This window comes from Corylus avellana, chromosome 3 (assembly GCF_965113065.1).
Source record: "Corylus avellana chromosome 3, dhCorAvel1.hap1.2, whole genome shotgun sequence".
NCBI lineage: Eukaryota > Viridiplantae > Streptophyta > Magnoliopsida > Fagales > Betulaceae > Corylus > Corylus avellana.
In genome coordinates this window covers 33480789-33503953 of record NC_142492.1, presented here as the reverse complement: position 1 = coordinate 33503953, position 23165 = coordinate 33480789, and the positions used below count along the sequence as shown (strand labels likewise).

Genomic DNA, 23165 nt, shown 5'->3' with positions numbered 1-23165 from the left:
TAAAAATTTAATCTAATAGGATTAAAGAGGTAAATTTAATTATTTAATCAATGTTTTAATACTGTTAATGCCGCCTAATAATTTAAAAAAAAAATTAAAAAAGGAAGAAAAAAAACCTAAAAAAATTCAAATTCAATTTTTTTTTTTTTTTTAATTAAAATCGCACGAAAACGGATGAATTTTTTCAGAGGAAAAAAATGCACCCCTCTCAAATTCTCAATCAAGGGTTGTGGATAGAATAAATAAATAAAAAAAATTAAAAAAAAAAATTCTAATACCTTTGTTGTCTTATATAGACGCATTAAAAGTGTCTAGATTTTTATTTTTATTTTAGAAAAAAAAAATTGTATAAATTATATGCTGAGATAATAAATTCAAAACTATTTAGTTAGAATTAATAAAAAAGGATAATTAACTAAACAATCTAGTCCGTCAAAGACACAGAATGTAGCACGGTCCTGTGAGGCCTTCCAGAATGCCTATATCTTCTTCTGCCACTACAGCCTCTCTTCTCTCGCACCCATCATCTCTTCCTCCATTTTCGACCTCCAAAACCCCGCATAGTGACTTCAGCATCCCCATTAACCGCCGCCATCTCCTCACTGCACTCACCATCTCCATCTCTACTACCCCTTTGATACCTTCTCCTCAGACCAATTATGTCAACCCAGTACTCGTGCCGGTTGCCGATGCGCGCGGCCTCTTCCAGATGCCCCCTTTTCGGCTCAGCAATAGGTAACTTAACAAACCCAGAAACTGTTGATGTTATATCTAGCTCATCGTATATATATAACTACTGAGAACATTGGTGAAAAAAAAGGAGAGAATATATAATGCGTTTTTGGGGCTTGTGGTATGTGCGTATATTTGTTTTCAGAAAATTGAGAAAAATTAACCCCATTTAAGCTACGTTATTGTACTGAAGTATAGTTGGGTAAAGGCCTTAGCTTGATCAGCAAACTGAGCAAGTGCTACTGTTACTGTTTCTTATTTTTGTTGGTAAATTGGTGTTGGTGTGGGAAGGTATTTTCTGGTGAGGGCTGGAGAGTCTGAATATGAGAGCTTGGGAATCATCAATACGAACCCAGTTGCAAAGACTTCGGTGGATAACGGGTTGTCGGAGAAAGGGAAGAAGCAGACTGTGAAGGCTGCGTTTGAACTGAAGGCAAAGGGGGCTTGTGCTAGAGGATGTTGGATTTGGCCTTCTATTACTCAGAGAGCTTACCAGGCGGCAGAGATCATTGCATCAGTTAATGGGGTCAGTCGAAGGTGTGTGAATTATTTTATTTTATTTTTTAATTCAATGAATTGTTCAGAGAGTAACAGAATGAGAATTTTCTTAATAGAAAATGTGATTTGGAGTTGAATGGTGCTGGCTGTCAAAATATAAAATTTGATGGTCCATTTGGTTGCTTAGAGTACGTTGGAAGAGAAAGGAATTATATTTTTTGGTGTCCAATAAACCTAAACTTCTGACCACAAATGATTTTAGAATCCGTTTGGCTTTGCGATTTCACAAGTCAAAATGCGATTTTAAAAAAAAATTGTGAAAAGTGTATTGTTTGGGAGTGCCTTTTTTTTTTTTTGGTTGAAATATTGATTAAATGATTAAATTTACTATTTTCTATTGGCCTAAGCTTTTGGAATGAGAAATAATGTAACATGGTATGAGAGTCAAGATGCTACGAGTTCAAATTCTGACTCCACAGTTTACGTCTTATTTAATTAAATATTCTACGTGTTATGCCTCACTTATTAAAGTAGAGTTGAGCACACATGAGAAGAGTGTTAAAGTATTGATTAAGTAATTCAATATATAACCTTTTTCTTAACATTTTTTAAAAGTTGCAGTTTTAAAACGTAAAGAAATCTGCGTTTTTAAATCACATATAGGAGGGCGTGTTTTTAAAAACGCACAATTTTAAAGGTCAAATCACGATTTTACCAAACGCTTAATTTAAAATTGGGTTTCAAGTTGCACGTTTTGATACTGCAAATCTAAATGGACCCTAAATTTGTCAATGATTTCATTATTTCAAGATTATCAAAGAAAGGAATAGTTCAACATCTTCTTTATATGTATCTTGTTGGGGATTCAAATTTATGATTTTGAAGACCATTCTAGGATGACAATTGCATTGCAAGAGAGTTTATTTCATTTCATTGTAATCTATTCTGCCAAATAGTCAGCTTGCTAATCTCTCTCTCACTCTCTTTGGTTTCAGTTATATAGTGCCAGAGTACAGCTTTCTAGATGCTCGTGGATTGGGAGCGTATGAAGGCAAAAACTTGGAATCCGTTTCTAAAGTAGGATTTCTGCCTACCCTCTTTCATGGGATTAGTAGGGATCTTCTTCATTATCTTCTTAAACTTGATTATCTTTCCCTCCCTCTCATTTAGCGTAAAAAGCATATACATATGTCAGTATCCTTAAAAGATGCAAAATATGCTTGCTTCGAAATGCTTCAGGTATATGCATCAGATGGTATTTCTACGAACATAAAACCTCCTCCTATTGATGATGGGACCCCGAATGAGAGTGTTGCAGACGTGTTTGTTCGTGTCACACAACTCATGTCAATTCTTGAGACCCAGTATTCTGGTGACACAGTCATTATTGTCTCTCCAGACTCTGACAACTTGACAATCCTACAAGCTGGTTTGGTTGGACTTGACCTTCGAAGGTAACTCGATGGTCCTAACTCTTGCTCTCTGTTTTGTTTGTTTGTTTTTTTAAATGTTGGAACTGTATATTGGTTGCTTGATATTAACTAAACGAATTGACCATTCGAGCAGACTCTTTTTATGGTATCCATAAATATCCATAGTTCTTATCAAAATCTTTGAAAGTAAATAAATATTGAGTAAGCCATAATGACTTTTTTTCAATTTCAGGCATTCTGATCTTTCTTTTGCTCCTGGCGAAGTCCGGTTTGTTGACACCAGTAGCATCCCTACTTACAAGCAACCTGCATCTGCTGTATATAAATGTTTTAATCCACCTAATTGCAACTAATTTTTTCCCCATTTTTGTAATTAATGTACTCAAGACAGAAGTAATTGATATGGCAGATTGTCTTCTTCTTCTGTAACGAGTGTTTATCATCCTCTTGCAATTTGGACATCAAGAAATCCTATCCTATGAGCTCTGTTAGGTGCTGCTAAGTTTAGATGTTTTTCTATGAAGGGTGTATCTAATTCATTGTTGCTTATTATATGTTTATTTGTTTATTTTTCTATCAAGCTTGACGTTTTATCTACTTTGATCTATGTTGTTCTGAATAATTTTTTGTTACTTATTTTGATGGCAGGCTATGTTTCACAACAGAGTAATTCTCTATACGTAGGACTTTTATCTCCAAATGTGATGTGATTTTTTAGAATTAACTAAACCCTAATGGTAATTTTAAAAACCATATCAGATAAAAGGCAAATAAAAGTTCCACTTATAGTATTACTCTTCGTAAGGGGTGACGTGACCTATCTAGTTTTGGAGTAATTACAAAACCCTAACCAAGTAACCATAATCTAATTCATTTGGGACAAAACTCATTTATTGAATTACAAAAAAAAAAAGAAAAAGAAAAAAAGATTAACTCTTAAAAATTAAGTTAAATACTAATAATTTCATTAATTAAAAGAACATAAATAACTGCATGACCCAATTATCTCTTTCCTTGTCTCATATCACTAAACCTAAGATTGAGTGGGTGAATTATAAAATATTGTGTGAGTCAAATTCCACATGGATTGTGTACTAAATAAAATTGGGCTATCTAAATAACCCTAAGAAATTTTAATTGCTGGACTAGTCCTTTTAATGTATAGTATTTCTCTAGGAGGTAGTGAAAAAAACATTTTTTGGTGGATGAGAATTACCTGCATTTTAAGTCCTTTTTTTTAATTTTTTATATTCTCTAATTTGCTGCTTTGTTGAATTCAAACACAGCTTCCTAGATATGTACTTTGTGATTGCTGAGTCATGAAGACAATATTGAAGTTGGAATCTGTTTTCAAACTAGGCTTATCGTTGTTATTTTTTCATGCCATCAAGCTTTAAGGGTCATAATTCAGCTGCCTTTATGAAGCATAATTTCTTTTCTCACTGCTTATGCTTCCATTTGCCTAGTGGAGTTCCTTCGAGGCCATGACAATGAAAGTTGCAGACATCTTCTTGACAGTGCTTTTGCCTCACCAAATTCCAACAAATTGGCAATCCTTCTAGCTTATTCACTTTGATTTAATCTGCAACGGTAATATACATGCAAGCTGATTGCAGCAAATCATGTCAGCAGATCATCTGGGCTTCTTCTTTTTTTCTTTTTTTTCTTTTTTTTTTTAATATTGATGGATCTTTGTCATTGATTAGATCATCCAAACACAGAGAGATTCCAAACCCACATGTACAATTTGAGAGGCACATATGCAAGATTCATATACTTTGCTAGGGTTCTCCAAATACAACGAGTGTGTACGTATGTGTGTGAGCTCTCTGCACAATTATAAAGCCTCTACGCTCATATAATTCTTAGCGGGTGATAATGGTTCATACGAAAAAATGAGCGACGACGAAAAATGGCTGGCAACTTCTGACAACCTCCAGCGAACTTCGGTGATGGTATGACGATGTGTAATGATTTGAGAATGAGAAATTTAAATAGTTCACAAAATTTAGAAACAAAATCCATTTTCTAAAGCTAAAGAAGTTTTGTTCGGTCGCACCAAACACCAAAAAATACTGATAATATTTTACGATGAAACAAACGAAGCTTTAACATAAAGGTTTGTGGGCACCGGGCGGAGGGAATGAAGCCTAAATTGAAAATTTCAATGTACCCAAGTTACGGTTTTAATTGGAGGAAGTATATAAAAAATTGTAATCCTATCCGCCTGTTCACGTAAAAATAAGCACAATGTCGAATCACATAAATTCTCTTTGCATTATTTTTTCTTTACTCTTGATTTATGAAATCACGTGGTCGTCAAAATACCAACAATAATACTAATAATTTAGGAGAATATGATTCCAACGACCAAAAATGTTGTGAGACTTGAGAAACTCTGTAGTCGTAGATAGAGAGGAGCATCTGTTTGGGGCATATCTCCTGCAGATTCCTACGTTAATTCATCTATTACATAAGATTGACGTAAAATATTGCAAATTGGAAAATTCCAAAGTACACATTACAAAAGTTCTGGGTCCTCTTGATTTATTTTATTATTATTTTTTTCTAATGGGTCCTCTTGATTAAGACCAGGTAAAACTCCTCTGCAGAAAGGCAAATCTAATTCCTAAAGTCACCATCGATTCCCTCATACATATATATCCACTTGCTTTTCGTACAAAATCTCACTTTATTCCTCCCATATCAGCCTGAAAAAATGAAATATAAGTAGGACCGAAGATGAACTATTTTATGGTCCGGAATAAATTTTAATGGCTTATATGTTTGCTACATGGTAAATATGTTGTAATATTATTTAAAAAATTTAAATGAAGTGAAATTATGTATATCGTTAAATATAATATAATAAAATATAAATCATGAAATGGTGTTCTTTATTTTATTTAAAATTGAGAAAAGTTTATCCGAGGCTTATGGTATGTAAATTTATTTTTATCAAGTGAATGTCTATTTAAAGTTCAGTGAGAAATCAAAGTGATATCCTAATAATAATAAGGAAAATATCAATTATAAAGATCCTATCTTCTCTCTCTTCTTGGTTTGTGTTTGTTTTTGTTTTTGTTTTTTTTTTTTTTTTGAAAATAAAGAGATCATCTTTCATTCATTGTTCAAGAAAGTAAAACAGATTGCTCTAGTAAAATAATATTGCAAATATAACTTGGAGTTTCTTCTAACCAAATATCATCAATGACTTGTTTAATTGTGGCCTTTGCTAAAACATGTGCCGCTAAATTTGCTTTGCGATATGTTGTCAAGGTCTCTTCCTAGTCGGTTTCAATTCCCGGAAGCGTTCTAATTCTTTTGTTTTTCTTTATGTCCTGCTATTTTGTATGCTCGTCTTTTCTTCATCCACTTTTCTTGAAAATTAGTCATTAAATTTGTAAAACCTACATGGGTGAAGTAAAGGTCTATGGTTAATTTTCAAAAAAAGAGAATGGAAGAAAGACATGAGCATATATACAAAATGAAATTTCTCTTTTCCTTTTCCTCTTTATTTTTGGCTACTTGTAGCCCCTCTTGTTTCTTATTACCAATATAAGAAAGAAAAAGAAAAGGGAAAAAGAAATATCAATCATAAATTGATAATCATTAAACTCAAAAACCTATTAATTACTAAGCCCACATAAATTAATCTTATCCACCCATGTTTTAAGCCATCATAATTTGTTTGGTCATTGCTAACAATCACAGCATAATTATTAACATTAAAAAAGAAAAAAAGAAAAAAGAAAAAGAAAAAGAAAAAAAGAGAGAAACAAAGTCGGCAACTGCTAGTCATAACTCACAACTGCTCTCTAACCGAAAACGGCACGAAAATAAAAAGGGGTCCGTCAGTTTAACGCTGTGACGTAACGGCGTCAAAACACGTCAACGTTCCGTCCCCGTATAAGGCCCCCTCGGCATTACTTGGCGTCTGCACCTCACTCCCTCAGCTTTTTGTTCAGCTTCGTTCACTCCGAAATCTCATTCTCGCCGATCTTCTTCGCTGTTGTTCGGGGGTTTGGATGATTGGTCCCGACTTGAACCCGTTCGTGAGAGATCCGATCTGGATTCCGCTCTCGGACTCGAGCATTTCCGTCCTCAGATGAGTGTAGCTGAATCTTGTGCTTCACTCTAGGGTTTCGCTTCTCTTCCCATTCCATGGCCATGAGAGGCATCGATTTCAAGTGGTTAGTTTCAACCTTGAGTTTGTGTTGTGTGTGTGTCAGTGTGCGTGTGTGAGGAATTTGGGGTTTTTGATGTGAGATTGGGGTTTTGCAGGTACGACGGGTTCTTCTTGTCGATGCTGGCCACGAGTGTGTATCCTTTGTTTTGGTGGTGTCTGAATTAGAGTATTTTTTTTATTAAAAAAAAAAAATAATTATATACTGATTTATTTTTAAATAATGTATTTATGGTATTTATTCAAGTATGTTTACTGTTTTAAAAACCAAGAGAAGGTGAAAATGTGAAAGATGCCAATTTTTTTTGATAAGTTTTCCTTTGACGTTGTTGCTTATAGAGTAATTGTTGCGATCAATTGGAAGCGGTACCATTCTTGTACATTCCCGTTGCACATATGGATTGTGGTGGGTTTTCAGAATTTTAAGCAATTGTGAAAAACTTATCCAATTTGAGTTTTTAATTATTCTGAGTTATGCGTTATCTCTGTTGGTTCAGGTTGATTATACTACCGTATTTGTTTTTCGCCTTTTGATGTTCGTAGATAATGGACTTGCTGCTGGAATGGGTTTGTAAGGCCTTCTCTCTTTTATTGTTGAGATGGGTTTTGATTTTGGGATGGAATCTTATCCCCCTTTTTTAACTAGATGGAGGAGAAATATAGACACTTTTCAGTTTTGGAGCTCGTGAAATTGGGCATGTTAGAGGAATGGAAAGACTTTTGTTGTATGATCGGTGTAAGCCTATCAAATTGAAGGCAAAAATTTAATAATACAACTAAAAAATTAGCTGTGCCTTAAAGGTACATTTTACGCGTTTTTGCTGATCACCTAGGATGTGTGCAACTTGGAATGAAAGCTTGGTGTGTTTGATTTGATATAGTTGACGTGGGGCAATGTTGAGCTAGTGTCAGCTGAGCGTTAATAATTCTAGAAGCAGAAATTGCTCTATTATTGCATAAACATGTTTCCTTGTCTGTTAACTCAGATCTCATCACTCAAATTGTTTTATTTTGTTCTCCCCGTTTCTTTTAGAGTGGCTGTATGGTTAGTTATTATTCTTGTTTCTTTCATTATTTTCCAATGGCACTTCATATAGCTAAATCTTATATAATACCTCTTCCTTTCCCCTAACAAATTTATGTGCTTTTAGGGATTTTGGGTGGCAACAGAGGTACGCTCGTTTCTGTGGAAGAGTAGTGGTGCTTTCGATTTTGTCTTTGCTACTGTATCCATTCCTTTGGGCTTGGACTGTAATTGGTACACTCTGGTTCAGACGAGCAAAAGATTGTGTAAGTTATTTTAAAATTCCATGTTTCATTCTATTTGATATTCCTTTATTATCAGTGGCACTGTCATCTGTAAATGGCTTGATTTTGGAGCTAATGCATTAAATGCTTGCAGTTGCCCGAAGAAGGTCAGAAATGGGGTTTCCTGATTTGGTTGCTTTTTAGCTACTGTGGACTCTTTTGCATTGCTTGCATGTCATTGGGGAAGGTTAGTGGTGCTCTTTGTACTTGTGCATTTTTTATATTTGACTATGATTTGGCACTATATTATGAGTGAGATCTTTGTTCTTTTTTTCATTATGCATTTTTTACTTCCCATGTTCTTGCTGGCATACTGTGCATCCTATTTAGTAATATAGGTCCTTGACTTTTCTATTTTCAGCTGTGCTGTTCTGATCCTTGTTTATTGAACATCTCTTCTGCAGTGGTTGACACGGAGACAAGCACACTTACTACGTGCTCAACAGGGGATTCCTTTATCCGAATATGGGGTAAGCTCTCAAATTTCTTGCATCTCTTCTGCAGCAATCTTCTCATCTTCAGTAATTTTTGTAAGGTTTTTGCCATCAATAATTATCAATTAGCTATATGGCTCATGGAAGCATGGAACCTTTGTTGCCATTTACTGTTATAATTAGTATCAAAATGGAATGATTTAACTGTAGTCATGGAACAACTTATTAAAGAATGACCTATGTGATTTGAAGAAAAAAAAGACTCGAACTTGTTATACCCTGAATGTAGATCGATTATTTGAGGGATGAAGTATCACCATTATTCTATGCCTGAGGCTAATATTTCCTTAAGCATCTGTATTTGAACTTGTACAAGGACAATGCGTACTGTACAATGTAATGCAGCCTATTTAACATGCCCGCTTAGTGTTGGTATGAACTCATAAGAATGATAAGTTCAGTACAATGTGATGCAGCCTATGTACCATGCCTGCTTAATATTGGTGGCTGGTATAACATTCAGTTCAAGTTTTATCTATATTTATGTTGCTTACATTTGTTCGGCCTTAAATAAGACTAAGCAATTATAAGAAGGATTCTCCTCCCTCTCCTAGGTTCTGGTTGACATGATCCGTGTACCAGATTGGGCATTTGAAGCTGCTGGTCAGGAAACAAGAGGCATGGGCCAAGATGCTGCTGCATACCATCCTGGACTTTACTTGACTCCTGCTCAGGTAAGTGTTCATTGGGTTATAGTACATATTGCCATTTAGTCTTGAGTCTTTTTGCTTTGTACCCTTCTTTACGTATTCCCTAGATAATATGATGGTAGAACAAAATTTGAGCCCCTAAAAGCTGTTTAGATGAACTCAAGGCCACTATTGATAATCCAAAAAGGGCTGATCAGAAATTAGGGGGACATTTAAGGGCATTACTAAGGCACTATGTGCAGTGCTCATGTGTATGTTCTACTAGAATTATGCAATCGTTTTACAGGGCTGGTATTCATATATTTCAAGAATATATCAGTTACCATTCACTATTGAATGTTTCAAGGCTGTATTATTTATCATGCCCTCATAATGCTTCGAATTCTCTCTTCATTGCGGAAACCATTTTGCATTTAACAACTTTACTTCTAATATTAGTTCTGAATCCTGAAGGTTGGTTTTTTTTGGGGGGGGCTGGGGGGGGTTTCACAGAGGGAAGCGGTTGAAGCACTCATTCAGGAACTTCCAAAGTTCAGACTAAAGGCTGTTCCAACGGATTGCAGTGAATGTCCCATATGCTTAGAAGAGTTCCATGTAGGGAATGAGGTAATTCTTTTATTTTCTGACTAAGACTAATTCATCATGTTAAACAAACTAGTTACACTACTTTTTTAAGAACCAAGTATCTTTCTTGTTAGAGCAAAAGATTAAAATGCTATTTTCACAGGATTTTTTTCACAATCTATTCATGATGTATCATCTGCAGCCCTCTTGTGACATAACAGTTATTAAATCTGCACTTGATTTTCAAATTTAATGGCGGAGATGATACATTGTGAAAGAAACCTTGTGAAAAGAGCGTTACTCAAACTATATGGGAGTTGTTGGATGGGATTCCTTTCTCGTCATCTGGCTGTATGTGGGGCCACATGAAGGGATTACTTAACATAAATTTGAAAGTTTTTTAGGTTAATTTTTGGAGGATCACATGGTTTAATTTTGATTGCTGACCTTTAGAACTTCTCATCCTTTCTTTTGGCTTTTGTTTCTATCTATTTAAAATTTGGGTGCCCTAAAAATATGTAATAAATTTTTAAGTCCTAGAAAACATCCTTTCTTCGGGGTTTTGTTACCATTAGGAGGTGCAGGCCACCACACCCCTGCTCATTCATACAAAGAAATATCTGTGTCTTTTGGTAGTGGATTATTACTGGGGCAGTTGAACACAACTTTCTTACTAAAACTGGTGCAGGTTCGTGGCCTGCCTTGTGCTCACAATTTCCATGTAGAGTGCATTGATGAGTGGCTTCGACTGAATGTGAAATGTCCTCGGTGCCGTTGCTCAGTTTTCCCTAATCTTGACCTTAGTGCTTTATCTAATCTTCGTGCTGAGACTGAACGGACAACTGCCAGTGTGGTGACAACCAACAGATATGTAAGAGAACCTTCCAGCCAGAGCTATCTGTTGAGATTGCAGGGTCTGCTCCGTCCAGTACGTACAGGCAATGCAGGGTCCGCTGATGATGCTGACATGTCATTGGAAACTGCAGAGAATGGAGGTGTGGTGGTGGTGACTCGGGATCCATCAAGCACAGAGCCAGTCCCCTCGGTTGAAAGCATGTTTGTTGGTCAGGCCACCCAACCGCAACACTAGATTGATCCTGCATCTTTTTTCCCCAATTTTTACTAGATTTCCTAACCCTCTGCCAAGACAAGGTAAATGATACTTGTCCATATTTGGCCATCACTTTTGTAAGGTGTAGTGATGGTTTCTCATTGTAATGAACAGAGTTTTTTGATTGATCCAAGTGTATGGAGTCATGGACTTTAAAAAACTGTAAAAGATACCTTCTTTTTGTTAACCAGTGGAGATTAGAATTCCAGTCGTGCATTTCAGTTTACTTTTGGTCTCATTTTCTGTTTGTTTGACAATAAGTGCGGAAATGTCTGTTTGGGAGTGTTTGAGGGTGAATAAAACAGGGGCCATTAGATGATAGATGATTAGATGTGCAGCTTTATTTGCTGGGATTACTAATTTCAATTGGAACTGAACCCGTTTAAATTGTAACGAGACGTGCTCTGATCTTAGTTGGAACTTGACCCAAGCCAAATCTAACGTCCATCAACGTCTTCTTGTGTGGACATCAACCCCGTATTTACTTATGCCCAAAGAAAGAATGGATCGGTTGATAAGTCGAGTCGTAAACTGGTCAATAAACAGTGCAGAACTTGAAGTTTGTATGTTAGAAGATGCCCAGACCCTTATTTCGTTTTTTGGAATCAAAATCCAATCTGGAATGGTATACGGCACCCGAATAAGGTGTATTCTTTAATATATGTATATAAATAATTAAAAATCCTAGACAAGATCTTATGGTGGAAATAACATGATGATAGAGGATACTGGAATTTGGAATTTTCTTCAATGAGAGGTGGGACCTGTCGTCGAATCTAAAACCAGGTTGCTATGAAAACTTTTAAAGAGTTCAAAAAAAATGAAACACAAGCACATGCCTACAATCTCATCCAAATCACCACAAGTTTCTTTCTTGTTCTTAATTTTCAACCACTCAATTCAGTGGTGCAAAAAGGGACTATGATGACTTTACGTACTTGTTTATGCTTCCAAGTCAAGTTTCTCCACTTATGCTAAATCACGGCCCGCCAGCAGATGATCATCGTTAGCTTGAAAACTAGTTGCTTTATGGGTAAGATAAAATGCATTTAAATTAAAATAAGTAAGGGATTGGTAACCCCAACCCAACAAATGTCCAAATATAGTCAAAATAGAGCTAAAACAAAAAAAAAAAACAAAAAACTGAAAATAAGTCAAAGAATTGGCCCGATCTAAAATATCTTCTTGACTCGAAATCTAAGAATGGGGTTGTCATATCAATAATTCTTAAAAAATAATAATCTACCTGTAAAGTCACTTGTAGTTTTAGCGACAACAAGTGAGCTTGAATACTATAACAAAAAAGATTATTTTGAGATATGTTAATATACTAAAATGGCAATTAGTAAATTTGTCATGCTCTATCAACAAAAAAAAAAAAAACATCAATTAGAGTAATGTCACATGGGTAGGTGAGATCCAACAATGGTAAAGATATTTATCAAGGTTCGTTTGATTGAAGTACAATTCATTCGATCAAACCGGGTCTCATGCATGCGAGTATGTGAGATTTGACGTTCGTGCAATAGATGCCAACGCGTTTCAATAGAGAGAATGCAAGTTTCATTCAATCAATCTTAGTTTTAAAGCATCGGTCCAAGAGTTTAAAATAAGGAAAATCATTTTCCCTTCATTCGTTCGTGTTAAGACAGGAGCCATACGGTAGAAAAATGAGAAAGAGAGTTTTGAGAGTGACAACTTGTGGAGGAAAAGCTTGAAGAGGAGAGTTGGAAGAGGAAACTTCAAGAAGTAAGTTTTTATTTTTTTTAATTTTTTTTTTCTTAATGTCTTGGTTTTGTATTTTAAGTTTATGAGTTGATTGTTGGTGTTTTGGTAACTTAATAAAGTTTATGATTGATCATTGTTGTGTTTTTGTGCGGGTTGTTTAGGGTTGGGCCCATGCCCTTGTAGTCCTTGTTTGACACTTGGGTGTTGGTGCAGGCTTGGGCCGGGCGTAGGTCACTTAATTTTCCATAAAATCAATTTATTGTTACCTTAGAGAAAATTTCCTAATTCAATCAATATTTCACTATTTATGTGGGTAACAAAGTTGAAAGAGAAGTCTTCAATAGCGGATCACACTATTTCATGGAACAAAGATTGTTAGTTCGAATTCTCTTTTCATATATATATATATATATATTTTTTTTTTGTGCAGACATTTAAAAAAATAAAAAATAAACAAACAAACAACGTAGAGAAGCCCAGCCCACGTCAACCCTCATCCATAAAATTGAAGACCACACATAATAATTTTTAAATGCATCCGCCAAATCAAAGTGGAGCCCACAGATATATGGATCGGACGGGTCTGAATATTCGAGCTGGGCTCAACTTTATCCCTCGTTCCTATCCGAATTATCAATCAGAGCACCTTCAAACGACAACTTTCAGAGATTGAAGCCCCTCTTAAAACAAAAACAGAGTCACAAACATCGAGAGAGAGAGAGAGAGAGAGAGAGAGAGATGGTGGTGGCTCATGCGTGGGGCGTGGGACAAGCAATCCCAGTGCCCCAATTGAGGCCCTTCTTCTACTGTTGCGCAGATTTTCAATCCAAGAAATACAAATCCAATCTCAACTTTTTTCTGGGTTGGGGCTGCTCTGTTCAGACCAAGCATGCCGTTTTTTCCAATAAGAGCCGCAAGAACTCCAGCCTCCCTTGCCGTTGCTCCAATAACATTCACAACACCAACATCAGTTCGTCTTTGGAATGGGATTGGAACCGCTGGAACCGCCATTTCTCTGAGATTGAACAGGCCGAGAGCTTTGCCTCTGTTCTCAAGGTACCGCTTTTTCCTCTCCCTGTCACTTTGTGTCAGAGATAGAGCTTCTCTTTTTCTTTGCTCATTTTGTTGTAATTTTTTTCTAAGTGGATTCCCGGTACAGTGCACCCAATTTGCTAATTCACACATAATTCCATACCTAATTAGCTAGGGGATTGGAGTTTTTAAAGTGAATTTAGCTTCTGGGTTTCTTTTGATGTTCAGATTCAATTCCCTTTTGCTTTGTTTATTTAGCATGAGACACTTGGGAACTGAAAATTTTGTAATTCCTAAGAACGTAAAGGGTGAGACTTTAATGTTATTCAATCGCTGGACGAATTGTCATATCTCACAAAAGTTGCTACCTTCTTCTGCTTCACATCTTTTTGTTGTTGTTGCTGTTGTTGTTTTTTGTTTCGGGTAGAAAAGCGAGGAAATGTAGTAACTTTTATATGATGTGTGACCTTTAGGCAAAAGATTTTCTGAACATGGGAACTAATAACCAGGAAATTATCGGACTAGTGTATATTCTACTACTACATATTGACCTTAAGAATGCCTATATAATGGCCTCAAGATTCATTTTGGATAATCGTGTCTGCACCGTTGAAAAAAGCTCTGAGTGCTGATCTGTTTTGCAAATCAAAATTTTAGATTTACTTATTGTATGTATTGAAAGATATGCTAAAATGATAAATTATATTTGAGAATTGAGCACAACTCAGATAATGAATCTATACACGATGTTAAAGCCTTTTTTTTTTTTTTTTTTCCTTTGGAAAGTACGCTATTTCGGGCTTACACACATTGATGAAAATACAGAAGAGTGTAAAGTTAGGATTATCACTCAAAAAGTGCCATTGGGCTTTGGCTTGAGTGATGAGGGTGGGTTTGGCTGCGTATCTGTAGGTCTTAGGTCCATATAATTATAAAAATTACTCAATGTCCGACCAGCATATACAAGTTGCTGTGATTGTTTACTTCTGATGGGATGTCGTACTTTGCAGTTTCAACTTGAAGATGCAATTGAGAAGGAAGACTTCCAAGAAGCTGCGAAGTTGAAAATGGCTATTGCAGAAGCTACATCAAAGGACACCGTTTCTGAAATCATGTCTCAGCTGAAGGTCAGATCAACATTTGAATCACTAGATGCTGGATCAGCCCAGGTTGTAATTTGGCTATTGATCTGATTCATTGTTAATTTGCAGCATGCGATTGAAGAAGAGCGTTACCATGATGCTTCAAGGTTGTGTAGGTACACAGGAAGTGGACTGGTAATCTTTATAGCAAGTTTTAGCTAATATATTCAATTAGTCACCCTATTCCAGTTCTGTTAACCTGGTTTGCAATTTTGTTTAATTATGTCTTATCTTCCCTGGCATTAATAGGCATCTTCTTTTGTCTTTTATTCTTTCTATTTATTATAGTTTCAAGTGACTGGTTAAACTTTAGAAAAGGGTTGAAAAGAGACTATTATTTGGAAGAGAATTTCTTATTTACGTATTAATTGGGATTGTGAGCATCTTGTGTAGGTTAAATTCAGTTTCTCCGCATTTATTATTTTTAATAGCAGACAATGTAGTTTTGATGGGACAGTCAACCATATTAGAACAAGGGGATGGCATTCAGCTGTGATTAGAGAAAGCATTTAGAAATGAAGTTCAAAATCAAGGAAATTGATGGGCAAAATAGCCTTGATGATGAAAGATATGTGTGTGTGTGTGCGCGTGCACGCTTTTCTGGAAATTATACCAGACTGTCACAACATGTGTCTTTGTGGGATAGTAAAATTATCTTGAAGTATTCGGTTGAGATTTTTTTTTTTTTTTAAAAAAAAAAACTTAACGGATTTCTGTGATGCTCCTACTTTCTGCAATAATTACCTGATAAGAGGGGCTGTGACATTCAGCAGTTTGGACTGATTTCTGTAAAGCTGTTCGTCTACATGTGATATATGGAACTCCATTTACGTGACTTGTTTGTGAAATGGATGCTCTGGTATATGGTAATATCTATCCTTAAAACTGAAACTTTGTTTCTGAATACATCTTTACATATAAAGATGTTTCCTTTGATGGTTAATTTTAATCAGCTGTCTAATAACTAAGTTGTTCTGTTTGATCCACTAATCATAAATGTCAGCCTTACTAATGGGACATGTTTCTGTGGATAAGTGCTTGTTAGTCTCCTCTAAACCATCATCTCTATATGTGTAGGTAGGTTGGTGGGTGGGCTACTCAAAAGATTCAGATGATCCCTTTGGCAGATTAATACGCATAACTCCTGGTGTGGGCAGATTTGTTGGCAGGAGTTACAGTCCAAGGTAAGGTTTTCTTTCTTTGTTTTTTTTTTGCTTGCTTGCTTGCTTCTTTCTTCTTTCTTCTTCTTCTTATTCTCCTTCTCATTTTTTTGCCCCTTCTAAATGTATTATCTATTCATTGTTGCAGACAGTTGGTGACTGCAGCTCCTGGAACGCCATTGTTTGAAATATTTGTGGTAAAAGACACTGACAAGACATATGTCATGCAGGTGATTTATTGGCGTTCCCATTAGGTTATTGCACATCTATGTTTTTACTCGAGTTAAAATCCATAAATATACAAGATGACATGGGGGACACTAGATTATGTGTTATTGCATAATTTGTCTCCAGTTCTTTGTTTTTGAACAACGAGCACACCCATGTAATTCCAATGAGCTCTTAGACAATGTACCATGTTCATAATTTGATTCATGTCTCATAGTTGGAGCTCTTGTAGATCTGTAGTACTACTTTACAACTATCAAGTCTTGACCGGGCCAATTGAAAATAGTCTGTCTTTATGCTTTCTCAATTTGAATGTATACACACACACACACATAACTCATTAAGTTGCAGTTGGTAAGATGAATATAGGCTGCTGATTTGGAGGCCCCTTCTGGTACAGAGTCAATGTTCTTTTTAAACCCTGATCATTATGTGCAATTACTTGCTAGTAATGTAATCTCCTTTTTCCCCCTTTTGGTCAACCGCAGTTCTCATATATTGGATATGAGATTTAGCTCGCTCTTTCTCTTTGGTGTAATTGCATGACAAAGAGAAAAGAACAACATTGTAACAGCCATGGTCATCATACTATAACTTTCCTCTTTCTCTCTCTCTCTCTCTCTCTTTGGCTCCAATTGTAATTTCTCTTTAAGGACTCTGTGACTATCTTTTAAGGATTGCATCTCAGGATTAAACTGTTGCCTTGGCCTCAAATTGACATTTGCATTATTTTAAAGACTATCCAATGGTGAATCTCATATGGAGGAACTATATATACATAGCATCTGGGTTAGGTCCCACCCACTGTATGTTAGTCTCTTTAGATGTCTTAAGTGGGGGTCTCCAGGATCTGTCTGGTTCTCAAAGTTTCTATTGCAGTTTATGTGAAATGCTTCTGATATGTTTCTGTTGACAGGTGGTATACTTGCAACGAGCCAAAGGAAATTCTACAAATTCTAGTTCACCATCAAAACTCACAAAAGACCCTTCTACTTCCGAAGTTGAGAATGAATCTGTAGTGGACATTCAGGAAAATGAAGGAAAGTCAGAGAGAACTGAGGAGAAGGGCACTAACATTGAGGGAGCGACTGAGGAGGGGATTAAAAGCGTGATAAATTTTCTTAAAGAAAAAATTCCAGGATTGAAAGTTAAAGTCATGAATATAAATGTGAGTGAAGAAGTGATAAAGGATAGCGACTCTATGAAGCAGTTGATGCAAGAAGACAATGAGAAGACAGGATCTACTGAGAATTCTGAAGACGGAGTTGGTAATTTGGATGAGATTCAGCCTGATGAGGTCACTCTAGGAGGAGATAGTGATGCCTCTGAAGATGAAAAGGATTTGGATATGAAGCTTTTTATTGGTGGGGTTGTGCATAATAATGAGGATACTCCTACCAAGGATGAGTATGTGCGTCTTCCTGCTGAAATTAAAGATACGGAGAGAGATTCTTTTGTGCTACATATACCTGGGAGAAGCCTAGATCATGATGCTGGAGAAAGTAAAGTGTCCAGGGTCAAAGTGGCAGCTCTAGCAGCTCAAGGCGTCTCTGAGCTTATGCCTCCTGATGTTGCAAAGGCTTTTTGGAGTGCTGACAAAGTTTCTTCAAAGGTGAGATTGAGATTTAGAGTATTGGATGGTAATTGAGATTTGATATTATTTATAGCTGAATACTCTTATGGTTACCGAGGATACTAGGTTGAAACAATATAAATTATTGATTGGCATATATTTACTACTCATACATATTGGAAAGACTGTTTTTTAATAAGTAAAGGAAATTAATTAAAAGCTCAAGGGGCGGAGCCTAGCAATCAAGAGCAAGAAAAAAGAGAACAAAAATCAGTATAGCTAGAGACATGGAGAAAAGCAATAGCAGAGATCTGTAGATTTAAGAACACAAGTCCGTAGATTTGAGCTCGTTCTCTCTCAATCATCGAAGCATTGAGTGTTTCTTTCTCGCCAAACACACCACATCAAAAAGGAAGGAATTGCGTTCCAAACAAATATTGATATCATTTTGGCCAACCCTTTTATTACAACATGCCAAAAGATCCACCAACCGTCTAGGCATAACCTTTCCAGCCCAAACATCTGAAATACCATGATCCATGGCTTTCTCACGACATCACAATGAAGAAGAAGATGATCCGTAGTTTCCTCACTCTTTTTACACATATAACATAAATCTATCACTATAATGTGACTCTTGTAGAGATTATCCAAATTGAGATTTTTCTCAAGGGGAAAGCTCTCCAAGTAAAGAAAGCCAACCTCGAAGGAGTCTTAGTCTTTCAAATGCTCTTCCAAGGGAAAGGAGAGTCAACGTTAGGAAGAAGAACCATATAAAAGGATATGACCTCAAAATGTTTTTTTTTTAGGGTGTCCAACAAAGCCTATCATCTCCCTCCTAAACCATGCTAGCGGAATGCAAAACATTGAAGAAAGAGAAGACGGAGTCCACTTCCCAATCATGCACCAACCTAATGAACCGTTTCATTGCCAACACTCCAAAGGTTGGCTACCATTGCATCCCTATTCCTTGTAAGGTAAAATAACTCCGGAAAAGATTCCTTCAAAGGGCGATATCCCCATCATAATTCATGCTAGAACCTTGTAAGAGAGCCATCACCCACCTCCACACTAGTAAAACTAGAGAAAACATCCCACCCCCTCCTAATGTGTTTTCAAAGAATCACCCTAAAAGCTCCAATGACCCCTACACCATCCGCCCACCAAACTCCCGTACTTCTTATCTACAATCTGACACCAAAAAACCTCTCTCCATAGCAAACCTCCATAACCACTTACCCAATAGAGCGTGATTGAAAGTAGTAAAGTTCCTGATCCCTAGCCCTTGAAGCTGAATAGGAGTACGAACCTTCTTATTAACAAGATGGATTTTAGGCTCATTATCCAAACTGCCCCACAAAAAATCCCTCCGTAACTTTTCTAACTAATTAGCAACACCTACTGAGATAGGGAAGAGGGACAGGAAATATGTAGGAAGGTTGGAAAGAATGCTCTTAATCAATGTTACTTGATCACCCTTAGACAAGTAAAGTCTTTTACATCCAACTAATTTTCTCTCAATTTTCTCAATAATACAATCCCAGATAAACTTAGCCTTAAACGGAACACCCAAAGGGAGGCCCAAATATTTCATAGGCAAGGATGAGAGACCCTACAGCCCAAAATATGAGCCAAGCTAAATATTTCATAGGCAAGTCTTTAGCCCCTTTCTTGTTTTACTTGTTAAGTCTTCTTGTATTTTGAATTAAGAAATTCCCATCATGGTATAAATGAGGTTTAGACCAGCCATTGCTGCATTTATATGTCCAGATTGAAATCGAACAGAAATTATGAAATTCCATTAAATTATAGAAATAGCAGATTTTTTTTTAAGAGTTCAAATATTAAAATACTTAGTAGTTAGTATTTAGAGCTGAATAATTTTGTTCAATGTTAAAATTTTTTATAGCATTGCCCTCCCCTTTGTTTTTGCTCTCCATTAGTTTTCGTTGCAATGGTATGATCTTGTTTGACAAATTCTTAACCTAATTTTAGGTTTCCAGAAATGTGCGTGAAATTGTTAAGCTCGCTGTTAGTCAAGCACAGAAGCGCAGCAGATTATCTGAGTACACAACTTTTAATCGGATTACCACTTCCAGAGGAGATTTAGATCCCTTCTCAGGTGAGTTCACTTATCCATCCCTTTTCTTTCTTTGTCACCCCTTAAAATTCAATTTAAGCATGTCATTTTGATGGTGAAACCAACTGGTTGAAGTGTAGGCCTGTATGTTGGTGCATTTGGCCCTTATGGGACTGAGGTGGTACAATTGCGGCGTAAATTTGGCCACTGGAATGGTGGGAATGACGAAGACAAGTCTTCAGATGTGGAGTTTTTTGAATATGTAGAGGCAGTGAAGCTGACTGGGGATCTTAACGTTCCTGCCGGCCAGGTCTGGCTTTAAAATTTCTTGATGGCTATGCTGGTTTACTTTTAGCGTGTAACTGCATGCATAAAGACATTAAAGGAAATTACGATGCTCAACCATGTAGTTTTTGGGAATCCAGGTTACTTTTCGTGCTAAAATTGGGAGAGGAAACCGCGCATCCAGCCGTGGGATGTATCCAGATGAATTAGGAGTGGTAATTGTACTTGCAATTGGATAGCTCTGTATGTCCATGCGTGTTTATGTGCATGACATGTATTTTTTTTTTTCTTCTTTTATATATTGATTCTGCAACTAAGCTTATTTAACCAGGTTGCAAGTTACAAAGGTCAAGGAAGAATAGCAGAATTTGGGTTCAGAAATCCACAGTGGGTTGATGGAGAACTTCTCCAACTGAACGGCAAGGTAATGAAACTGTTCACTTTTGTGATGTCATTTCTTCTCACCATAAGCCTGATAACCAATTGCGGCTCGAATTATTCAGCTGTCTTCTTTATTATGTTTGTTTTTCTTGTTTTTATGCAGGGCATAGGTCCATATGTCAAAGGCGCAGATCTTGGTTTCCTATACGTAGTCCCTGAGCAGAGTTTTCTTGTGCTGTTCAACCGATTAAAGCTACCAGACTGAGCCATTAGATGAAGCACTTAACATAGAGAAGAGGATTCCTATCTGTATCATGTTAGAGCAAGGAAGGAAGTTTCATCTTTCTTTGCTTTCTTTTTGGAAGTTTTCTTTTCAAGCCTTCTTTTTCAACTTTTTCCTCCTTTTCTTTTGTGGCTTCTCTTCTGAGCTGTATATCATTTTTGCTGACCAACCAAATAGTGTGACGAAATCTTTGCAATGCAGTCCCCATCATGCGTTCCAGAAGAAGCTTTCTTCTGAATGCCGAGTTGTGTAAGGATTGGCCTTTTGTTAGCTGTGAGGGGTTTTTTCTTTGGTAGGAGTCCAACCAAAGTCGTGTGACATGGTTCTTTTGGGCTTAAGATTGTGTGGAGCATATTTATTGTCACAAATTTACAGATGTGGTCTTTGGATTTGGCTTACGTAGTTTTTTCAACGGTTTAGATTTAGTTCCAAGTTTTTTATGAGAAAGAAAGTTAAACTAAATCTGAACTGTTGAAAGTTGAAACAACACCTAAGCCAAACCCGTGGTCGATATTCCTATATGAAAAAGTAGATTGGGAAATATCAGGCTGGTCCTTAAAGCAATAGAGGGAAACTTCTTGTTTTCTTTGTTTATTGAAACTCAGAAGGCAAATACTTCAACATTTCTCAGAATTTGGAGGGGAGAGAGAGTGTGTGTGTGTGTGTGTTTGTGAGTGATTCTTTTCTTGTTTCTTTTAGGTATATCCTCTGAAATCTGTAGGGGGGTATTTGTAAAAGATGTGTCTTTGGTAGTATGCTTCCTATGATTGTTCTTCCATTGACATCAGAGGGTAGGTAGGAGAATCTTTTTTTTTTATCAGAAGATGAGAAAAAAGATGGGAAGGAATTTGGTGCTCTTTATGGCTTTAGCTCACAAAGAATAGCCCACTATTAAAGCAACCCAAAAGAACTTTTGTTACTTTTTCGCCTTAATAAAGTCTCCACTGAAAGCTTTGCTTGGATTTAACAAGGCCCACTTTGATTTCTTCCTCCTGTTGCCTACCACTGCAGCTTGGTTCGAGCAAATTATGTACCACATTTGCATAAGAATTTGATGACTTGGGCAATCCCTACTTTAGCTTTTAACACAGTGGATTGACAAGGAATAATTCCAAAAGTGCGGTTAGGGGTATTATAAGTTTTTAACAAATTGATATGATAGTCTGTGTGACAATACGTTGCCTGTTAAATAATTAAATTTATCTGTCAAATTGTGTCATTTAATTTTTTTAAAAAAATACACTTTACCTTCAAAGTATCACTATTTTGGCATTTTTAATCTCAAAGTTTAGAAAGAGATTTGAATTCTACAACCTGTGACACTTTGTCCCATTTGTTAAGTTTTTTTTGGTCTATCTGGACGGAAGTTAAGTTGTGAGCATCTCATGGGATTCTTTTTGTCTAATTCCAAAAAAGCCTAGGGGTAAAGTGTTTAACAATTTTTATTTTTTTTTTCCATAAAAATTTAAAAAAAAAAAAAAAAAAAAAAGAAAAAAAGTGGTCAAGCTATTTCCATTTGCTCAAAGAAGGTAGCTCGATCACCCCATTTGTCGGCATGAGGTGGTCGGCCACCCCTAAAATAGCTAAACGAGGGTAAATGAAACCCCTCTTGCCATTTTGGGAGTAGCTTGACCACCCCTATTTAGTCAAAGGAAGTGGCCGAGCCACCTTCAATAGGTATGGAGTGACCAAACCACTCCTAAACCAGACAGAGAGGGTGGTCAAACTACTCTCAGATAGCGAGGGGTAGTTTCGGCTATCCTAATTTGAGAGTAATAGAACCACTCCTTTATAATTTTGTCTAAACAAACAAACAAAAAATATAAAGTATGGGTTAAATTGCCATAATTTACTAATTGTGTTAGATGACGTTCATACGGTCTTCTACCTCAATTATTGAAAAATTAGTGTAAAAATTGTTGTATCTCCAACATTTTTTTTAATTACAATCTGGTTTGGTTCTTGAATTTAAGGTGGATGTGAATTTGATTTATAAGATTTGTAACAAATCAATCAATCAATGCATCCCGAATTTTAATAAATGATATATGGTAAGAAGAAAATTCTGAATTGATGACCCATTTGTATACCTACGAGATATTATTTCTATAAGATCTTTTGTAATCAAAGACCACATTAATACTAAGGTCCAGCAAAATCGATGTGGCGGCATTCCATTGGTCAACTTCGCTTTACACACCCGAAGTACACAATCCTCTGTTTCAGTCTTTACTTTAAGTAAACTAAAGTGAACAAACGGAGACGCGTGGCGTGGCCCCACAGGCGAAATATGACCT

At 36.3% G+C, this 23165-nt stretch overlaps 3 protein-coding genes across 3 annotated transcripts; all 3 read left to right on the top strand.

Moving 5' to 3' along the window:
- The first annotated feature begins 445 nt into the window (after positions 1-445).
- On the top strand, positions 446-3263 carry LOC132175352 (Phosphoglycerate mutase family protein). The gene is made up of 5 exons (XM_059587272.2): positions 446-735; positions 1024-1269; positions 2226-2307; positions 2470-2684; positions 2896-3263. The coding sequence occupies exons 1-5, from the start codon at positions 476-478 to the stop codon at positions 3014-3016; spliced, it is 924 nt and encodes a 307-aa protein (XP_059443255.2). The 5' UTR covers positions 446-475; the 3' UTR covers positions 3017-3263.
- A 3332-nt stretch (positions 3264-6595) lies between these two features.
- On the top strand, positions 6596-11202 carry SIS3 (SUGAR-INSENSITIVE 3). Its single transcript, XM_059587868.2, has 10 exons — positions 6596-6856; positions 6948-6986; positions 7189-7255; positions 7347-7420; positions 8001-8139; positions 8252-8344; positions 8562-8627; positions 9206-9325; positions 9794-9907; positions 10554-11202. Exons 1-10 carry the CDS (start codon positions 6828-6830, stop codon positions 10953-10955), a joined length of 1143 nt encoding a protein of 380 aa, XP_059443851.2. The 5' UTR covers positions 6596-6827; the 3' UTR covers positions 10956-11202.
- Positions 11203-13390: 2188 nt separating this feature from the next.
- EX2 (UvrB/UvrC domain protein (DUF3506)) lies at positions 13391-21121 on the top strand. The gene is made up of 11 exons (XM_059586500.2): positions 13391-13760; positions 14747-14863; positions 14948-15013; positions 15956-16062; positions 16187-16268; positions 17183-17878; positions 19835-19961; positions 20060-20229; positions 20345-20419; positions 20536-20628; positions 20749-21121. The coding sequence occupies exons 1-11, from the start codon at positions 13443-13445 to the stop codon at positions 20848-20850; spliced, it is 1953 nt and encodes a 650-aa protein (XP_059442483.2). The 5' UTR covers positions 13391-13442; the 3' UTR covers positions 20851-21121.
- The last annotated feature ends 2044 nt before the right edge of the window (positions 21122-23165 follow it).